Source organism: Ambystoma mexicanum, chromosome 11, assembly GCF_040938575.1.
Source record: "Ambystoma mexicanum isolate Mex_15411 chromosome 11, UKY_AmexF1_1, whole genome shotgun sequence".
Lineage (NCBI taxonomy): Eukaryota > Metazoa > Chordata > Amphibia > Caudata > Ambystomatidae > Ambystoma > Ambystoma mexicanum.
This window is the reverse complement of record NC_090934.1, coordinates 444285585-444304036: the sequence shown is the minus strand read 5'-3', so window position 1 is coordinate 444304036 and position 18452 is coordinate 444285585. Positions and strand designations below refer to the sequence as shown.

The following is an 18452-nucleotide window of genomic DNA, read 5'->3' as shown; positions in this document are numbered from 1 at the left end:
CAGCCAGGGAGATGATCACCCCATCACCAGGTAGGAAGTGCTCTCGGATATCAGCTCTCTACAAGTTGTTTGAGACAGAGTTCTATAAGCTAACAGTGGGGACCCTGGCCGCACACCTCACTAGTTTCCTTAACAAATTATCGTGGCAAGGTGCGCTCCCTAACTCAATGTCAAAGGTGAAAATAATAGTTATCCTAAAATTTGAGATAAAAGCAACAAGCTGTAGTAGTTACAGACCAATTTCACGTTTAAATAATGACCTCAAGATCCTCACAAAAACCCTTGCTACTAGAATAGAGAAACACATTAAGGAGATTATTCACAGAGATCAGGTGGGGTTCATCACCAATAGAAACTCGCCCAGCCAATCACGTAGCATTGTCCACATAACTGAAACCCCTTCTGCCACCTCACTCAGCCCGGACGCCTCCCTGTCCCTGGAGATCTCGGCACTCCTCTTGGCTGATTGCAAGCTTTCCTCTCCTATTTGGAAGAGGCCACCAACGGCTTCCTGATAGCGGGCAGCCTGCGTATCCGGCCCGAAAGGCAGGCGGGTCCACGGAGGTGTCCCGGACCCCAACTCCAGGGAAATAAATGCACGGCTGCCTTGGAGAGGACCCCGCGGATCCGGCGAAGGAGAGCGAGCAGAGAAGGTTGGCGGCGGTTGGCGCGAGGGAGAGACGCGACCGGGGAGGGCTCAGCCTGCTGGAAGTGGTGGAGTGCCCACCGCGCCTCCCGTGACCAGGGTAGCGCTTGTGTTGAGTACAGTGGAGGAGGGGATCCCCCTGGGCTGGACGAGCTCCCGTCATCAGTGGTGCCCTTGTGGACAGCGGAACATGCCCAGGAGACAAGTGAGACTGCAGTGGAGGGCCACCCTCTAGCCCACAGGCAGGAAGATTACAGCTGCCCCGAGGGTGGTCCTGCGGGCCCGGCGGAGGAAAGCGAGTGGGAGAGGCCTGCGGCGGTTGCCGTCGCGAAGGACAACACGGCCCTTTGAAGAAGAGTCATTGGAATAAGCTTCCAGTGCGGGCGGAGCCTCCCAATCGGCAACAGTGAGAGGCGACAGCGCTGCCGGGGATCAGCTGCCCTACTACGCAGAGCGGGACTGCGGCAGACAAGGTATGTGACCATAGGGTCTAAGTGGAGTGCTGGGTGGACCCCCCCACCATTTGGCTGACCGGGTGTGCAGGAGAGTGAAGAACTGGGGGTGGACCCCCATTAAACCGGCCCGGTCCACTTCTTCATTCAGAGTCTGACAGCAAATTACCGCTCCACTGTCAACATCTCACTAGGCTGGAAGATACGAAAAGTTACGGAGAAGCTGTAGGCAGCACAAGTGATGACAGTTATTGGCTATGTGTTTGGATCTGTAGCGGCAGATATCTCAACCAGTACAAATTAGTAGTGCCATAGACATAAACCATGGACTGGACTTTCTTTTCGGACTATATTTGGGGAGTGTGACAACGGGCGGGCTCCGCCGGAAGTGAGTCAGGTCACAGGCTAGGGAGATACCATCATTCTACTCCCTCCACACTCTTGCTTTCCAGCTCTCTCAGTGAGTCGTGAATTATGGGAGAAGAGTAACCCCGGCAGAGGGTGTCACAAACGAGGAGGAGAGATGGGGCGGAAGGCTCAAGGTACGGCTGGGAGCTGAGGTAAGTCAGAAGCCACGGCTGTGTGAGTGTTCGTGCCCACCCATCAAAAAGAGCTCATTGAAGGGGTAGTGACATTTAAGACACTGGTGAGGAGAGAGCCTGGGGAGAAGGCGGCTGCTCGGGAGGCGCAGTGGCATCAGCGAGTCAAATTGGAGTGGTGCCCCCGCAAGGCGAGGGGATTGTTCTCCCACCACCCCACTTTTAAAAATGTCCTCAAAGAAAAAAAGCAAACAGTCCAAGCATGGCCTGTCGCAAGCAGAGATTCTAGGCACCCTTCCAACCTTGTGGCAGCATAGAGAGGAATGTGACGAGCAGGTGGACCCTCAGGAGAAAAGCTGGAATCCGGGCCCCCGCCTGGGGGATGCCATGCAGGTCCCAATGTCACGACAGGACCTCCACAGCAAGCTGCTAACCCTCCAGAACAACTTGGTCAAGACCTTCCAAGATCAAATTCAGCTGCCCAGAGTAGACATAAATCAGGCGGTGGCGGAAATGAGGCAGGAGGTGGGCCAACTAGGAGAAAGAACGGACATTCTAGAAAAGGGCCTGAAAGAGGTGGGCAAAGAGGTCACAGAGAATAGCGAGACGGTTGAAAGACTCGACACAGCAACAAGGAATCTGGAGCTGAGGATGGAGGACTTGGAAAATAGGTCGAGGAGAGTCAACATTCGGCTGAAATGGCTACCAGAGGCAGGCCAAGACAAGGACCTAAAGGGGACACTGCAGGAAATATTTGGGAAGCTGCTGAATGAATCCTCCTAGGAATCAGTGGAGTTGGATAGAGTCCCTAGGTTGGGCCGTATCAACAGTGGAGCAAATGCCAGGCCAAGAGATGTATTAGCGGCATTCGCCAGGTATGCACAAAAAGAGGCAGTCCTGAGAGCTGCCAGGCAGAGGGAACCCCTAAGTCATAATGGCCATACAATATAGCTATATCAGGACTTGGCCAGTAGCACTTTGGTGAAGAGACGACAAATGAATCCTATCCTGATATTCCTAAAGGCTAAAGGGATTAAGTATAAATGGAACTTTCCCTTCGGCCTCCTCTTTGACTGGCAGAGGGGTCAAAAAAGGATAACCTTGCCGCAATAAGGAGCAAACCTGCTGCACTTGGAGCTAGACCAGGAAGAGACAGTGAGGAGGTCGGAGAGGTCACAGGGGGCCGATCTCGCACAGAAAACTAGAGCCTGGGTTTGGTCTACGGTGGGAGGGAAAAAAAGGAGGAAACCTGCTCTCATGGGACCCCCTGAGAGGTCGGAGAGAAGAGAAAAGCAGATTGGAGGGGAGGACGCAGCCAACGGTTCAACTCCCTGATGGTAAAGCTCTGTTTCAAAGGGGTGGTGGGCTTGGAAGCTATCATTAGGGCAGGGAGCAACAAGGAGCAAACACCTTGGGGGCGGTAAGGGGAGTGGGGAATTTTGGGGCGTTAGGGAGGGTTAACGTGTAGGGGCTTAACTCCCCCCTGAGTAGAAAAAAGCTGGAGAGATTTATGAAGAAGGAGGGGCTGGACATATTGGGTCTGGAGGAAACACAACTACTACATAAAGACCAAAAGAGGTTGAGGCTTCGGGGCTTTGACCACATTTTTCAGGCCTCAGCTAGCAAGAAAACGGCGGGGGTGGCTTTGGCGCTTAAAAACTTGGTGCAGTTCAGGGAAGAGTGCATAGTCCAGGACAAGGGGGGCATGTACCTCATCGTGCGCGGGACGTGTATGGGTGCGGTATACACAATTGCGGTTATATACGCTCCAAATATAGGACAAGAATTGTTTCTGAAGAAGTTCCTTGAAATCTTGGCCAGAATGGCAAGGGGCCCTGCAATGGTAATGGGATATTTTAATTTAACGTGGGACGGGGCTCAAGATAGATCTCCGGGCACAGAGAGAGTGGTCTCGGCAGATGTACGGGAAAGAATGGTGGGGTTGGGCATGAGAGATGTTTGGCACGAGGCACGTGGGGATGAGGCGGGTTGTACGTTTTTTTCAGGAGTACATGGGACCCAATCTAGGATAGATTACATCTGGTTATAGCGGATCATAAAATCTTTGCTATGCGCTTAGAATTAGGAGAAAGGAGGAGGGGGATTTGGAGCTGGACATACCCAGCGGCCCTCATGAGAGATTCGGTACTCAGGGAGGAAATAGAAGGTAAAGTGGAAAAATTAATGGATGAAAATAGAAGAGGGGATACATCTGAGGGGGTAAAATGGGATGCATTTAAGGCTACTATCAGAGGTGAGCTCATAGCAGCCAAGGCCAATCGAGAGGGAAATGGGGGAGCTTGAGAGACAATTGGAGGGGGAAGTTGAAGCTACCCGACTAATAGCGGAGACAACGCCGACTAGAGCCTCTCTGAGAGAGTATAGGCAGGCTGAGGGGCAGCTCCGAATCCTCAGAACGAAAAAAGCAGTGGGGGCCTTACTGTCCGTACGGCAAAGATTCTATGACAAGGTGAACAAAACAGACGCCTTACTGGCCAGACTTCTGATAGGGGAGGCAGCGAAGAAGGTGATTGGGGCACTTAGGTCAGAGGCGGGAGAAATGGTAAAGCACAATGAGGACATTCAGGAACATCTAGCAACCTACTATGAGACACTTTACACATCACAGCACCCATGCCCCGGTCCCAGGAGGAGCTCCTAGGGAAAGTTAATTTACACAGAATCAGTGAGGAATCTCAGGAGGTCATAAACCAAGAGATTACAGAAGACGAGGTGAGACGAGTGATAGGAAATCTGTCCCCGGTCCCCGATGGGTATACGGCGGCGTTTTATAAAGCATTTGTGGCTTTTCTCGCTCCGCACATGACCTACCTATTTAACACGTTTAAGGATACCGGACATATAGCCCACATTATGGAGGAGGCTAAAATGTCCCTGATTTTGAAACCCCACAAGGACCCCTTGGAACGGTCATCATACAGGCCGATAGCATTGATTAATATTGATGCTAAAATTTACACAAAGATTCTGGCCAACAGATTAGAGGGATTGCTCCCGGAGCTAATCCACCAGGACCAATCGGGGTTTATCCGCGGTAGGCAGACGGCAGTTAAATTATGGCGAGTAGCACACTTAGTGGAAAAAACGCAGACAACAGACACTCCCACGGTCCTACTTTCTTTGGATGCTGAGAAGGCTTTCGACTATGTTGAGTGGTTGTATCTGTTTCGCACTATGGAGAAGATGGGTTTGGGAGGGGAATTCTTAAAAAATGGTGAAGGCCAATTGCCAAGAGCCAAAAACCCAGATAATGGTGAACAGGACTCTCTCACGCACCTTTCGATTGAATAGGGGCACAAAACAAGGCTGTCCCCGCTGCTCTGCGCCATTAATTTGAACCACTCCTGCAACTGATATGGGACGAGGATGGGGTACAGGGAATTCCATATGGAGGAAAGTCGCATGAGGTCACGGCATTTGCCGATGATATGCTGCTCTCCGTAATCAATCCAGTCGATTCTATCAATGCCAGCAGGAAGATACTTTAAACCTTTGGGGAGGCCTCGGGACTTCGAATCAATTTGAGAAAATCAGAGCTTATGGGTTTGTCTCTGGATGGGGCCTTGATCGCTAGACTGAAAACGGAAACCCTGTTTGTCTGGTTCCCAGGGGGAATTAAATATTTAGGAGTTCGGGTCACCCCTACACTCAAGGGCTGGTATGGGGCAAACTATCACCTTCTCTTGGACCGGATTAAAAAGGACCTCAGGAGATGGGGGTCTTCACATATCTCCTGGTTGGGGCGTATGGTCGCGATTAAAATGGTCATATTACCGCGTTTGCTTTATTTGTTTCAAGCCATCCCGCAGATGGTCCCAGAGAAACTTTTCAGGGAGATTCGATTCTTGACCAAGGAGTTCATCTCGGAAGGAAGATGAGCTAGACTCAGCAGACGCCTGTTGGAGTCCCCCAGGAGGGAGGGGGGTTTGGCCCTTCCAAATTTTAGACAATATTATGAAGCAACGTAGCTACGGGTTATCAGAGAGTAGTTGAGGGAAGGGGAGGGACCTTTATGGGTAGAAATGGATAGGGCAGTGACTAAATATGACCTAGGGGAGGTTCTATGGTTGAGGAAGGACCTTAGACCTAAAGACATGTACAAAAGCTCCATTACAGGTTTAATGGCGACCAACTGGACCGTATGGCTAAGAGGAGGGGGATTACGTCCTTCCCGTCCCCTTTTGCACCGATATTTAACAATGCTGACCTCACCCCCGGAACCGAGAAGGGAGCATTTACCCAATGGGAGGAGGGGGGATGTGGGAGAATGTGTGACATGTTTCAGATTGGGGAAATCCTGTCATTTAGGGAATGTAAAGAAGCATTTGGGATTAGCAAAAGGGAGAGGCTTAAGTACGCCCAGTTGTGCCACTGGCTGCTTTATCCGCCAAATAAACAAGCAGCAACAAGGGAGGTCACTTCCTTTGAGAAATTCTTACTCACAAATGATGGGACTAAGGGTCTAATTGGCAATCCTTACACTATCTTGGAAGAAGCTACCCCCCATGAGCGATGGCCTTTCATGAGAAGGTGGGAGCGGGTACTATGGAGGGGTTAGGAACCGGAGGAATGGTCCCACCTGTGGAGGAGGATTCCGAAGTTGGCAAAGGCTTTGCAAACACAAGAAGCCTGGTAAAATATAATATACTGGTGGCATTATACGGTGGAAATCCTGCACAGGATGAACCGTGAGATTGCAGGGGAGTGTTAGAGAGGTTGTGGGCAGGAGGGAACAGCCAAACATATTTGGTGGATGTGTCCGAAAATCGCTCCATTCTGAGAGGAAGTTCAGAGGGGACAAGATCAGGCATTGTGAGAGGGGGACTAGACCTCCAGAAAAAGTACTACTGGGCATGCGGGGCGGGGGAGCGGTCAGGGAACCGCACAGCAGAGTCAGAGCAAGGGTGATATTGACACTTACTTCCATGACTCTTATTGCCCAGAGAAGGAGGAGTGTTAATGTGCCAACCTTCCAAAACTGGCTACGAAGGTTATGGGATACTATCACTCTCGAGTGGTCGACTTATACTATGAACTGGGAATTGTCGATATTTGCTGGAGACTGGGGAGAGATGCTGGCCTTCCTTAGAGACGATTACAGAGCAAACTGGTACCCCCAACGCCTCAAGATCCTAGACCTGTATTAAGCTGGATGAACATGCCCAACCAGGGGCTCCCCTGGAAAGAAGGAGAACATCACCTGGGGGGTAGGAGGGGTGGAATGGGAGGGGGTACTGTTCAGTTTGCATTTGTTCTCTTTTACTGTTCATGTGTTAAACTTAATAAAGAGATGTTAAAAAATAATAATAATCAACGAGGATAAGGCATTCAATAGGCTGGATAGGCATTTTCAACAAATCCTCCGGCCTCCATCTGCACAGGAACAGTCACATCATGCCAATTTCAGCTGCAGAGAGGGACAAGACAGGGGGCCCCCTATTAACACTTTTGTTTGCAATCAGCTTAGAATCGCTGGCAATTCAGTTTAGGGAAGATGAGAGAATTGGAGGCTTCCCCCTGGGTAAGCAGGTGGCAACACCTTTTCAGTGTGCAAATGGCATATTGTTAACATGAACTGATCCAGAAAGAAATCTACCACACATCCTAGAGATCTCATCTAAATATGGCCATCTCTTGGGCTACAAAATAAATCGAGGCAAGGCAAACATTTTGTTTTCCCAAACACCAGGGTACCTTCAATAACCGAACTTGCTGAATCTTTAATGAATGGATCCTATATCATAACTCGGCATGAAGCTATGCTCTTCACTTAAACGTATGGTGAAAGTGAACATGTATAAACTATGGGCCAATAATATCAAGTGTGATTTTAGTAAATGGGCAGCCCTCCTAACTTCATGTATGGATAAAAACTCTCTCTCTCTTTCTCTCTTCCTCTCTCTCTCTCTCTCTCTCTCTCTCTCTCCCTCTCTCTTAAGAGAGAGGGAGAGAGAGAGAGAGAGAAAGAGAGAGAGAGAGAATGATTACACTGCCTCAAATTTCAAATGTATTCAATAGGCTTCCCTGCTTGGTTCCCCAGACATATATCAATAAACCTAACTACATGATCAGATGTTTTCTATGGTGCAATAAAAAGCTGGAAATCTAGTTGAAAAAAATACTGTTTAAGGCGAAATCTAAATGTGGAATTAACCTACCTATCTCAAACTATACTATGGCACCACCAGATTGGCTCAAATCACTAGAGCAAATATTAGTGTAAGGAAAGACCGTTCTGGGATTTTGAGCACACACATAAGAAACCTTTCACTCTACTAGATTTTGTTAAGGTAATAGCACACAAAACTATAATGCTATTCTAAATCACTCAGACAATGTTTGGAAAGCCATTCACTCAAAATGTAAACTCATTTTAGGCTTTACTTTTGCCTCATCAATATGGGAGATTAGCAAGCTATGCATAGATAACACCCTTTCGTGTGGAGAACCTGTCTAAACAAAGGCATGATACAAGTGGGTCAATGTTTAGTTAAAAATAACTTAGAACCCTTTGACAGTTTTGCCTGGAAATATGATTTTCTGAGGTAAAAATTCTGGAAATATTTACAGCTGTGTGATTGCCTGAATTACCCATGACAACTTGGGTGGGAAAATCGCCCAGGGCTGTCTCCTTTTGAGATTGAGAAAGCAATCTCCACCGCTTATAGTGTATGTACTAGACAAGACGACAGGCTTGTCACTACACTAGAAGGAGTCCTGGGAAACAGAGTTGGGGAAGACATGTGATGTTGAATCGTGGCATTAGGTGAGTGTACAGGCGAGATAACGTAATTGCTGACTGGCCCCCTGTTAGTCACAGGACGTGCGTAGATATATTAGAGAGATACACTGATGAGAATGTATCAATATGACTCGAAAGGCTACCAGACTATTTACATATTTAAACGGGCATCTAGTTTGTTACTCGATAGTCTGTTATTACCTCTTCATGTGTGAACGAGCAAATTAAAATGTAACATTTACAAATTTTAAACGGGCATCCAATCTGTTGCCTGATAGCTCATGATTACCTCACCATGTGTGAACTAAGTGAAGGACAATTAGTCCATTCTTTTCCTTAGGGCTGTGCTGATCACGCTTTGCTGTCCTCCCAGTTTACAGTGATCTTAATTTGAAGACGGGTGAGTGTATGGGTCTTCACCATAACTCGCTATCTAAATGAGAGAGACGTAGTCTTGTAGTAAAATATACTTACTAAAGTAACTCTCTTCCTTTTATTAGGTCACACTTTGGAATCCAACTATCCTCTGTGAGAGGTTAGTGACATTAGCCTCCCTTTGATCTCCTAGCTATTTAATTCATCCTAATTAATTTACTAGACTAAATAGTTGTCCTTTTGAACTCTTCACAGGAAAGGAACTAAGGAGATTACTCATCTTTAATAACTATTCATGTTCAGGAACAGAGAACCCCTACCCTGAAGATGGATCATTCGATCCGGAATGCGTTGGTCATATATAAAATCAAAGGACTTCCTTGGATAGAGTTGATTGTGTATAGAACCCTGAAAGGGTACCCGTAGAGGGAGCAGATCAACCTACGAGACCATTGTCCCAGATGATCATTATAAATATTGTAACAATTGCATTATCATTACTATACCCATGTTATGTTGTTGTTTATTGTTTAATTTGACAGTTTTGTAAGAAACCTTATATTTGAAAAACATTGATTGGTTTATTAAAATATACCATATTGTTAAATATGGGAATATATATTGGTCTACACATTAGGTTTATTTAATTAGATGTTCTGCATTGAATGACCTACCGTGAATAATACAGAATAAGGCTTATTAATCCAGATAAAGACTGCCTTACATTATGAATTTGAATTTGTAAAAATGTATGTATATGACAATAATTGAACATTTGAACTTAGGTTCTATCGGGTGTGTATTTGGGCCTACTGCATAGCAATACGCAGCTTTGGCTTTATGTTGAATCGTGGCAGGACATGAACAGAAATTGCTCCTTTGGTCTGAGAGCATTGGGTACGAGAGATATCTTACCAGATACACAAATCATACTGGTACACCAAGAGAATCGAAGTAAAACGCTAAGGCAACTTAGATATATGCTGGAGGGGCTGTAATCAAAAGGGGATGTATATACATATGATATTGGACTGACTGAAGGTGCAGGCCTTCTGGCAGATAGTGTTGTGGGTAATAGATCATACTTTAGGGTTGTCACTTGAGAAATCAGCAGAGGCCGTCCTCCTCAGTGTCACAGAGGCAGCACTGCAAATGCATAATCAGCAGGCCAAGTGGCTAGCAATTGGATGGCTCGCTATTTAAAGAATGGAAAGACTTTTAATGTCAAAGGGAGGGTTGAAGTGCATCTGGCAGGGGTAGGCAGCTTTAAACATATGTGAGAGCTATTTGGGATGAGTTTATCAACAATGTTTGAATGGACTGTCAAATCCCAATGTTGCAGTAGTGGGAAGAAGTGGTAGGGGCGGTAAAAGGGGGAAAGCAAAACTCTGATGAATGTTTTTTTTTGGAGTGATGAAGTATGAAAATGGTAAATGGTCCAATAAAGTACAAGTCATTTTTTTAAAGTGCTAATTTACCTGTACTCTTTTGTTGAGTCACATCTTATGTAGAAATATTGATTTGAGGGTGCAGTGCCTAGATACCTTTGTGAGGGGTTGCAGATGACCATGTATCCTCTTCCACATATTGTTAATGTGTAGATAGTTGATTTTAACCCATATCTGTGCACTTATCAGAGAAGAGGTTTGACTGTCCATTTTCATCTAGTGTCACACACAGACCAAGGTATCAACAATAGGAATCTGCAAACCCACCAACAATGCTGGAGACCACAGATTGTAAGCTTAATCCTATTTTAAAACAGAATCCTAAGAAACTTGTAAGGAATCACTTGGTTGCTCGCGGCGGTCACGGGCGCTCTCTGTCCATGGTTTGGAGCGAGAGCCACGTGACCACTGCGACGGTTGCAGTTTTGAAAAAGTAAGAGTCAGTGCTGTTGAATGGCTCAGGGGAGCTCCCCTTAAATAAAAGACTTGAACGACTTATCGTTTGGTTGCCAACATCCTTCAATTGGCGACGAGGATCAGGCGAAGGGGGAGCTCGTTGCGGAGCCTCAGCGGGACGTCCCGGCTTGCCCGCGATTAAAGGGGCGGGTACATACAGATGACAAGGCGAGTCGCGTAGTGGTGAGCGGCCGCAGGGGGACTGTCTCCGCAGCGGCCTGGAGGCGTGGAGCTGCAGGGGAGACGGTCTCGGCGGCTCTGCAGAGGGACATTCCCTCCGCCTCTGAACGGCGGTGAACCTGCACAGCTGATCCTGGTTGGTGCCGCCCACCCTGACTCCTATTTGGCTGAAAGAGGTGAGGAGCAGGGGGTGGGAGGGACTAAGCACAACCACGGAGGGAAGTTTTCAGAGGAGTTTAGAGAATAGAAATATTGGGACAGTGAGCTGGACTGCATGAAGTAGTCATAATTAACAACAGCTGGATGTTGATGAGGTACAATTAGAAGATTTAAGTAAAAGTCTTGCTAAGACTAAAGGAAGTTCCGATAAGAGGAACATTAGGAGGAACATTGACAGTGCATAGGTGCTATTGGAGCAATTTGGTGTGACCATAACACCAGCATAAAAAATAAAGATGGCTGCAGCGAGCATGTCACCACAGCCACCGTTTCTGGCAGAACCTGGTGCTCCACCAATAAGGTGGGATAGGTGGAAGAAGTTATTTGATACTTACCTCATTGCCATAGGAGGGGATAGATTCGCATCAGCAAGGAAAGAAGCGATTTTGCTACACAACTTGGGAACTGAAGGCAGGAGTGTGTATGATGGCTTGCCTGATCCTCCCCAGCAGGGTCAAGGGGAGGTGGATCAATATTCCATGGCGTAAAGAAAGTTGGAAGTTAACTTTGAGGCCAAGAAAAATATAACTTTTGAGAGACACAAGTTCTTCCAAAGGATTCAAGATCCACAGGAACCAGTGGAAAACTTTATTGCAGCTTTGAGGTCCCTTAGCTATACGTGCGAGTTTGGACTACTCACAGATTCTCTAATAAGGGACCAATTGGTACGTTGCACAAATAATGTAAAGATACAAGAGAGGCTATTGTCCAAGGATGCATCACTAGAGGCAGCTATAGACACGGCAAGAAGCATGGAACAGACCCATAAGTATATGACTACTATGAAGGGAGAAATATTGGAAGGAGAAGTAGCCGCGGTGAGAGGATTCCGCAAGGGGGTCCCGAACAAAGAAATAAGGTGCTATATATGTGGGAGTAACCGCCACATCTCAACAAGCATGTTCTGTCCAGCCAGGAACATCTCCTGCTTAAAATGCAAGAAAAAGGGTCATTTTGCGAGAGTTGCCGCGAATCCGGAGTTGTGCAAAACATTGAGGCAGGAGGAAGAATGCCGGAACAAGAAGAGGATCATGCAATGGGCATGAGCAGCCAGGCAAAGCATGTACTGGAAGTATCGGAAGTATCAAACAAAGGTGGAGCACCAACAGATGTGTTCATGATCAATGGGAGAGTAGTAACAATGAAGGTGGACAATTGTTCACCGTGGACTCTGATGTCGAAGGCAACATTTTTGGGTTGCATGCAGGGAGACGTAAGGCAGTTGAAGGAACACAATATTGAACCCTATGCATATGGAAATGTGAGAATTGAAGTTGTAGGGATGTTCCAAGCTTCCATAAAGTACAAAGGGAGAAGCTGTGAATCTGAGATTTACGTCACTCAAGAGGGCTGGTCACTCCTGGGATGGGGTGATCAATGGAAGTTAGGAATCAGAATCCAAGCAAATGCGGAAAGGCCTATTGACGTGGCTGAGCTGAAAGATAAGTGGGAGAAAGACTATCCCAAAGTGTTTCAAGATGAATTGGGAGTGTTAAAGGTATTTGAAAACCAAATTCGACTAAAGGCAGGAGCCAGTCCAAAAGTGCACAAGGTGAGGCCCGTACCTCATGAATTAAATGAAAAGCTAAAAGTGGAAGTGGAGTCGCTTCTTCAAAGAGGAATAATTGAAAGAAGTGAGAGCTCTGAATGGCTGTCGCCGGTGGTAGTGGCAGCGAAGGCAAATGGAGACATCAGACTGTGTGTAGACCTGCGAGACCTGAATAGGAATATTTTAATAGATAGACATCCCTTGCCGATAATTGGTGACAAGTTATCTGTGTTGAACAATGCCAAGGTATTTTCAGTCATCGATCTTTCTCAGGCATACCATCAAGTTCCACTGAAGGAGGATTGTCAACATTTAACGGCATTCATCACTCTGTTTGGAACTTTTACGTACTGCAGGATGCCGTTTGGGCTCACCTCAGCGGCAGCCGTATTTCAAAGGGTGATGGAGACTGTGTTGAGCGGAGTAAAGAACATTATTGTGTTCCAAGATGATGTGCTGATATATGCGAGTTCCCCGGAAGAACATGATGAAGTGTTGAGACAGGTGTTAAAGAGATTGGGGGAGGCTGGGTTAACGGTAAAAAGGAGCAAGTGTAAGATTGCAGTGCACAAGGTAGAATATCTGGGACACGAGATAGATGAAAATGGGGTGAGGCCCAAGAGGAATTTGGTGGAGGCAGTGAAAGTTGCGCCTGTGCCAGAGAATAAAGAACAAGTGAAGTCATTTTTAGGATTGGCTGAATATTATCACAAGTTTGTGAAGGATGTTGCCAAAGTGTCCATTCCCATTAGAATGTTACTCAAGAAGGGTGTGAAATTTGAATGGACAGCAGAATGTGATGTGGCTTTTGAGTGTATCAAACATGCAGTGTGTGAAGCCCCATCCATAGGTAGATTCGATCCCAGAGATAAGATTGTTTTGGTAGTAGATGCGAGCATGCTTGGGCTGGGAGCAACATTGGTGCAGTATGACAGAGATAACACAGAAAGAGTTATTGCATTTGCGTCTAGGACGCTGAGAGGTGCAGAGTGCAAATATTCCGTTATAGAGAGGGAAACCTTGGCCATGTTTTGGGCAGTAAACCATTTCAAGTACTTTTTATGGGGAAGAAGATTTGTAGTCAGGTCCGACCACAAGCCCATGGTTCAACTTTTTGAAAGTGGAAGATGGGCGTTGGGTTCCCCAAGAATTAGTAGGTGGGGTATGGGACTCCAAAACTATAACTTTGATGTAAGTTATCTGCCAGGTAAGAAAAATGTGGTGGCAGACTGCCTATCAAGACTGCCGGTGAATGATAATATTGTAGAGCGTGGGGAGATAGAGGAAGAATCTGTAGTGGCAGAAATACAGGGTGACATTAGTAAAGAAGAGTGGACATAAGAAGAAAGTACAGACGAGGATCTAAAACTAGTAAAGGTGTAGACAGTGAGAGGGTGGCCAGCCAAAGGAGACTTGGACAGTAGGTTCAATACATGGTGGGAGGTAAGAGATGAAATACATTTGTGTGAAGACAGGTTAAGAAGAGGAAAGTGCATTATTCCTCCACAATCGCTCAGGTCGGTGTTGGTTATGCTGGCCCATCAGGGACATCCTGGAGAAGCTGCCATGAAAAGGAAGTTGAGGCAAAATTATTGGTGGCCGGGAATTGATAGGAGTGCCGAAAGGTGTGTCAAGGAATGCATGACTTGCCAAACTAGTGATAAGTGCAGAGTGGTAAGAGAAGCCCCACTAATACCTAATGTAATACCAGACCAACCTTGGAGTAAGTTGGCGGTGGACATTATGGGTCCAGTAGCAGGTCTGGGAGAAGGTTTGAAGTTTTTATTTGTTCTGGTAGACTTTCATTCCAAATGGTTTGAATGGGAAGCGGTGAAAGAGGTCACTGCTAAAGAGTTGATTAATTTCTTGGAGAGAGTTTTCCTTAAAGAAGGGGTACCGGTTGAAATAGTGTCTGACAATGGGGTACAATTTGTATCTGTGGCCATGAAAAAGATTCTTGCAGGCTATAGCATAAAACACACGAGGACTGCATTATATAATCCCAAGGCGAATGATCTTGTTGAAAGAGTCAACAGGTACATAAAAGGGGGTCTGCAGATGGCCATGAAATCGGGACAACCATGGAGGGAGGTGTTAAAGATGTTAGCGTGGAGTTATGTCACTACGTCACACTCTGTAACTGGTGTATCTCCATTCGTATCTATGAAAGGTGGGGAACCTGGAACAAGACTTTGTCCAGGATGGCTTGGAATGGCCAAAGTGGTAAATGTTGATCGGGATCACATTATGAAACTTATCACGTTGAGTCAAGAAAGGAATAAGGAACTGTTTGATGACAGGATGAGGGTGAAGGAACAGGAATGGAAGATTGGAGAGATGGTGTATGTTAAAAATCCCAGACTGGTAAACAAATGTGTGGAGAGTAAGTTCCTGGGACCAAAGAAGATATGTGCTGTAAAGAGTAATGTTGTCATTTTGGAAGGAGGAGAAGTCTGGTCAAAAGGTAGATTGGCAAAAGTGGGTGATGTGAATGTGAGCAAGGTGGGTGAGCAAGTGAAAGAAAGAACCATCAGTGTGGATAATAATAAGACAGAAAAGGAAGGGAAAGGAGGAGGAGTGGTAGATGGAGGAAAAATAGACGATGGAGGAGAAATGGATACAGGTACAAGACCAAATGCAAGACCAAATGAAGAAAGTTCACATAGGTCTAGATCAAAGCCTGTGTGGATGAGAGATTATGAAACTTGAAGTATTCGTAAATTTAAGACAATTAGCCATGTCGTGTCAAATTTTTAATGTAAGGATACTGTAACTTTTAATTCTTTTGATGTGATCAAATTCTCCTTTATTACGATGTTATTTACATTAGTTAGAGTATATTTTAATGTTTTCTATAAATGATGTTAATTACTTGTTCTGTTATAGGGGAAAGATGTGTAAGGAATCACTTGGTTCCTCGCTGCGGTCACGCGCACTCTCTATCCATGGTTCGGAGCGAGAGCCGCGTGACCACTGCGACGGTTGCTGTTTTGAAAAAATAAGAGTCAGTGCTGTTGAATGGCTCAGGGGAGCTCCCCTTAAATAAAAGACTTGAACGACTTATCGTTTGGTTGCCAACATCCTTCAAAACTCTATAGAAAAAAAAAAACAACGGAAAGCCAAAAAGCACCTGCCATACTCTAAATGTATTATTTTCTTAAAAAGATTCACAATGGACTTCTTCAAAACGATCTCGATACACAGTTCACTTAGCTATACCTATTAGCCAAGATTTCCTGGTGCAAGATTACATGGTTCATGGTGTTGAAAGCCATAAGGAGCCTCTAAGCACGGCTCTTTTCCATGAACTGAAATCGATAATTCTGGGGCACACTAATAGTTTTTTTTACTCACTTGCAGATTATAAATGTGTCACTCTAGCAAAGGATGACCAGTTCTTTGGGAAATTAAATTGTTTTCCTTCCCAATCTCCAGCTCTGGGGCAGAGTCATTCACATGTGTGACCAGACGATGAAGTAGAACCGGGGGTGGAAGTGGTAGACCCCCGTTCTCAAACACATCGAATGGATCCAATGTTATATAGCAAACCCAGACAAGCACATTAACACATGCACAGCGTCAGGGAGACATGAGCCCACATCGGAATGCACAGCGGATTATACACTGTTGAGGTGGTATCAGTAGGATGAGCCACCCCCAACATCCAGAAGCTAAGGTGCAGGGGTGGACTGGCCTATAGGGAACTCTGGAGATTTCCCGGTGGGCCTCTGCACCCTGGGCCTAATTTCTGTGGTATTTTCAAATTTTGTCATAGGAAAAGCATTGGGCTTGCTGAAAATGTGTCATATGGGGCAACTTTGAACTTTATTTCCAGGGCCTCATTTGGTCCCCAGTACTTATTTCCAGGGCCTTTTTTAGTTCCCAGTCCAGCCCTGTTAAGGCAAACAATATATATGGACTAGAAGTAGATTCATGCATGTTGAACATACCCATCAACGGATTTGATCTGGATGTAATCTATCTCCACAGTGCGCGCAACAAATCGAATACAAGTTAAGGTCGTGAATTCCTGAATGGCGGAAGCAATCACTGCCTGCTCGTCAGAGTCTGCAGAGGAAGCAAACCATAGGTTTGTAGAGTTAGTTTGAAAGTGGGACAAACAATGAACAAACTAATGCATGCTATAAAGCCTATTCTAAGCTACATTTTAGGAGCAAAAGAAAGACTTCCATACTGAAGGCCGTGCTCAAGGTGTATGGCACATTGACATTCCCTTGGCTGGTCTTGGGCCAAAAGCAGGAACTGTCTTTGCAGCCCAGGGCACTGCGGGTGGTCTTCACTGCTATGTCTCCAGCTGTCATAGGTTTTTTTGCACCTGAAATGAAAAGAAGGCAGACAAAAAACAATTCACACATGTATTGCAATATCATTGAGCTGTAGAACGAGAGAGAAAGAGAGAGATTGATGACAGTGGCAACGTGAGAAAGTGAAGACGGAACTTAGAGACACCAGTAGTTGGATTGTGGGCAGGAGATCATGTTGTGCGTTGTGATGCATTTTCATGCTTTGACATGCCTTTTAATACATTATTCCTGGCATGCAATGCCGTGCCTTATTAAGTCATTATATGCCTTGCTACATATGGCTTCTTGATTGTGGCCTATGCTGTTTAACTACTGATTCATGTGTTAATCCATGACTAATACACCCTGTGCTACTCAGTGCTACCTTATTTCCTGATCCTTGACTCCAACCTTTGATAGTATGCTACTGCGTGAAGTTTTAGGTTTGTTAGACAATCTGCATCCTATTAACTTTCTCAGCCTCCCACCATAACTGCTATCACAGCTTCCTACAGCACTTAGCACTGTCTACACCAAACACATCAACCTGAACCACCACTAAGTACAAACCCATCATCTCATAAACTGACTTTGTTTATTACACACACCCATTCCTAAAACAAAGACTGCCCACATACCACATGATACACACATATGGCTGAAACTTACCATGAAACATTGACCATATATGCAACGTGTGTCAAACTACTGTATGTTCAGGCCACTTCCTAAAGGGCTGTGTTCAAAACACCTCGAAGCTGACCCACACATCAAGCATGTTTCATTACAATCTGCATTAGTCAGCAGAATAGCAAAACATGCTTAGCTATATTACCTTTGCACCTACTAACCAAACCAAACTCATTCTCTTGTAGGTCCTGAAGGTGCCAAGCGATCATGAAAATGGCAGGAGGTGATCTTTATCAAAAGTAAATAGAAAAAGTAAATATAACATTGCAGTGAGAGTAACAGTAAAGATAGCTGAGAATATAGAAAATACACTGACATATTGACAGACACAGTGCATGCCATGTTTGTTTATGCTCATATTCTGTCCATGGAAAAGACACACTTGGCCTTCATCACAACCTCCTTCTGATGACCAAAGGATCTTGTTGAGAAGTGATCATTGAATTGTTGGTGGCTGTCTTGAATATGGTGCAGCAGTATACCTATGATCACAGCTTTGAGAATCAAGTCATCTGACATAGACATGGAGTGAAACAGAGCCGTGCATTATATTGAGGCTGGAACAATATAGATGTTATTGTTTCATAATTGGTGGTAAATTCATTTAGATCTGTGAATTGACTACATGACACTTTTTATTCCCCCTCCCCATTCTATTCGAGTATGTCTGGCAAATTAGCTGTTGGGCAACTAAGGGGGAATTTTTAACTGACGACCTGCATTATCCCAGCCACCAGGGAATCACCATTGGTGTCACCGTTTTCTGCTTTGCTTGGTGCCCATCACGATCCCCCAACATTGCCCCCAGCTCCCACAGAACCTAGCACCCGC

At 45.7% G+C, this 18452-nt stretch overlaps 1 protein-coding gene across 2 annotated transcripts in view; it reads right to left on the bottom strand.

Annotated features, from left to right (window-relative positions):
* LOC138503492 (hatching enzyme 1.2-like) overlaps nucleotides 1–18452 on the bottom strand; it is a 650573-nt gene that overhangs the window by 334782 nt on the left and 297339 nt on the right. For both annotated transcript variants that reach the window (XM_069623268.1, XM_069623269.1), the window contains exons 4-5: nucleotides 16823–16963; nucleotides 16578–16695 (exon numbers count right to left, since the gene is read on the bottom strand). In XM_069623268.1, coding sequence (XP_069479369.1) covers nucleotides 16578–16695; nucleotides 16823–16963 — 259 coding nt within the window. The remainder of the gene's footprint in view (nucleotides 1–16577; nucleotides 16696–16822; nucleotides 16964–18452) is intronic.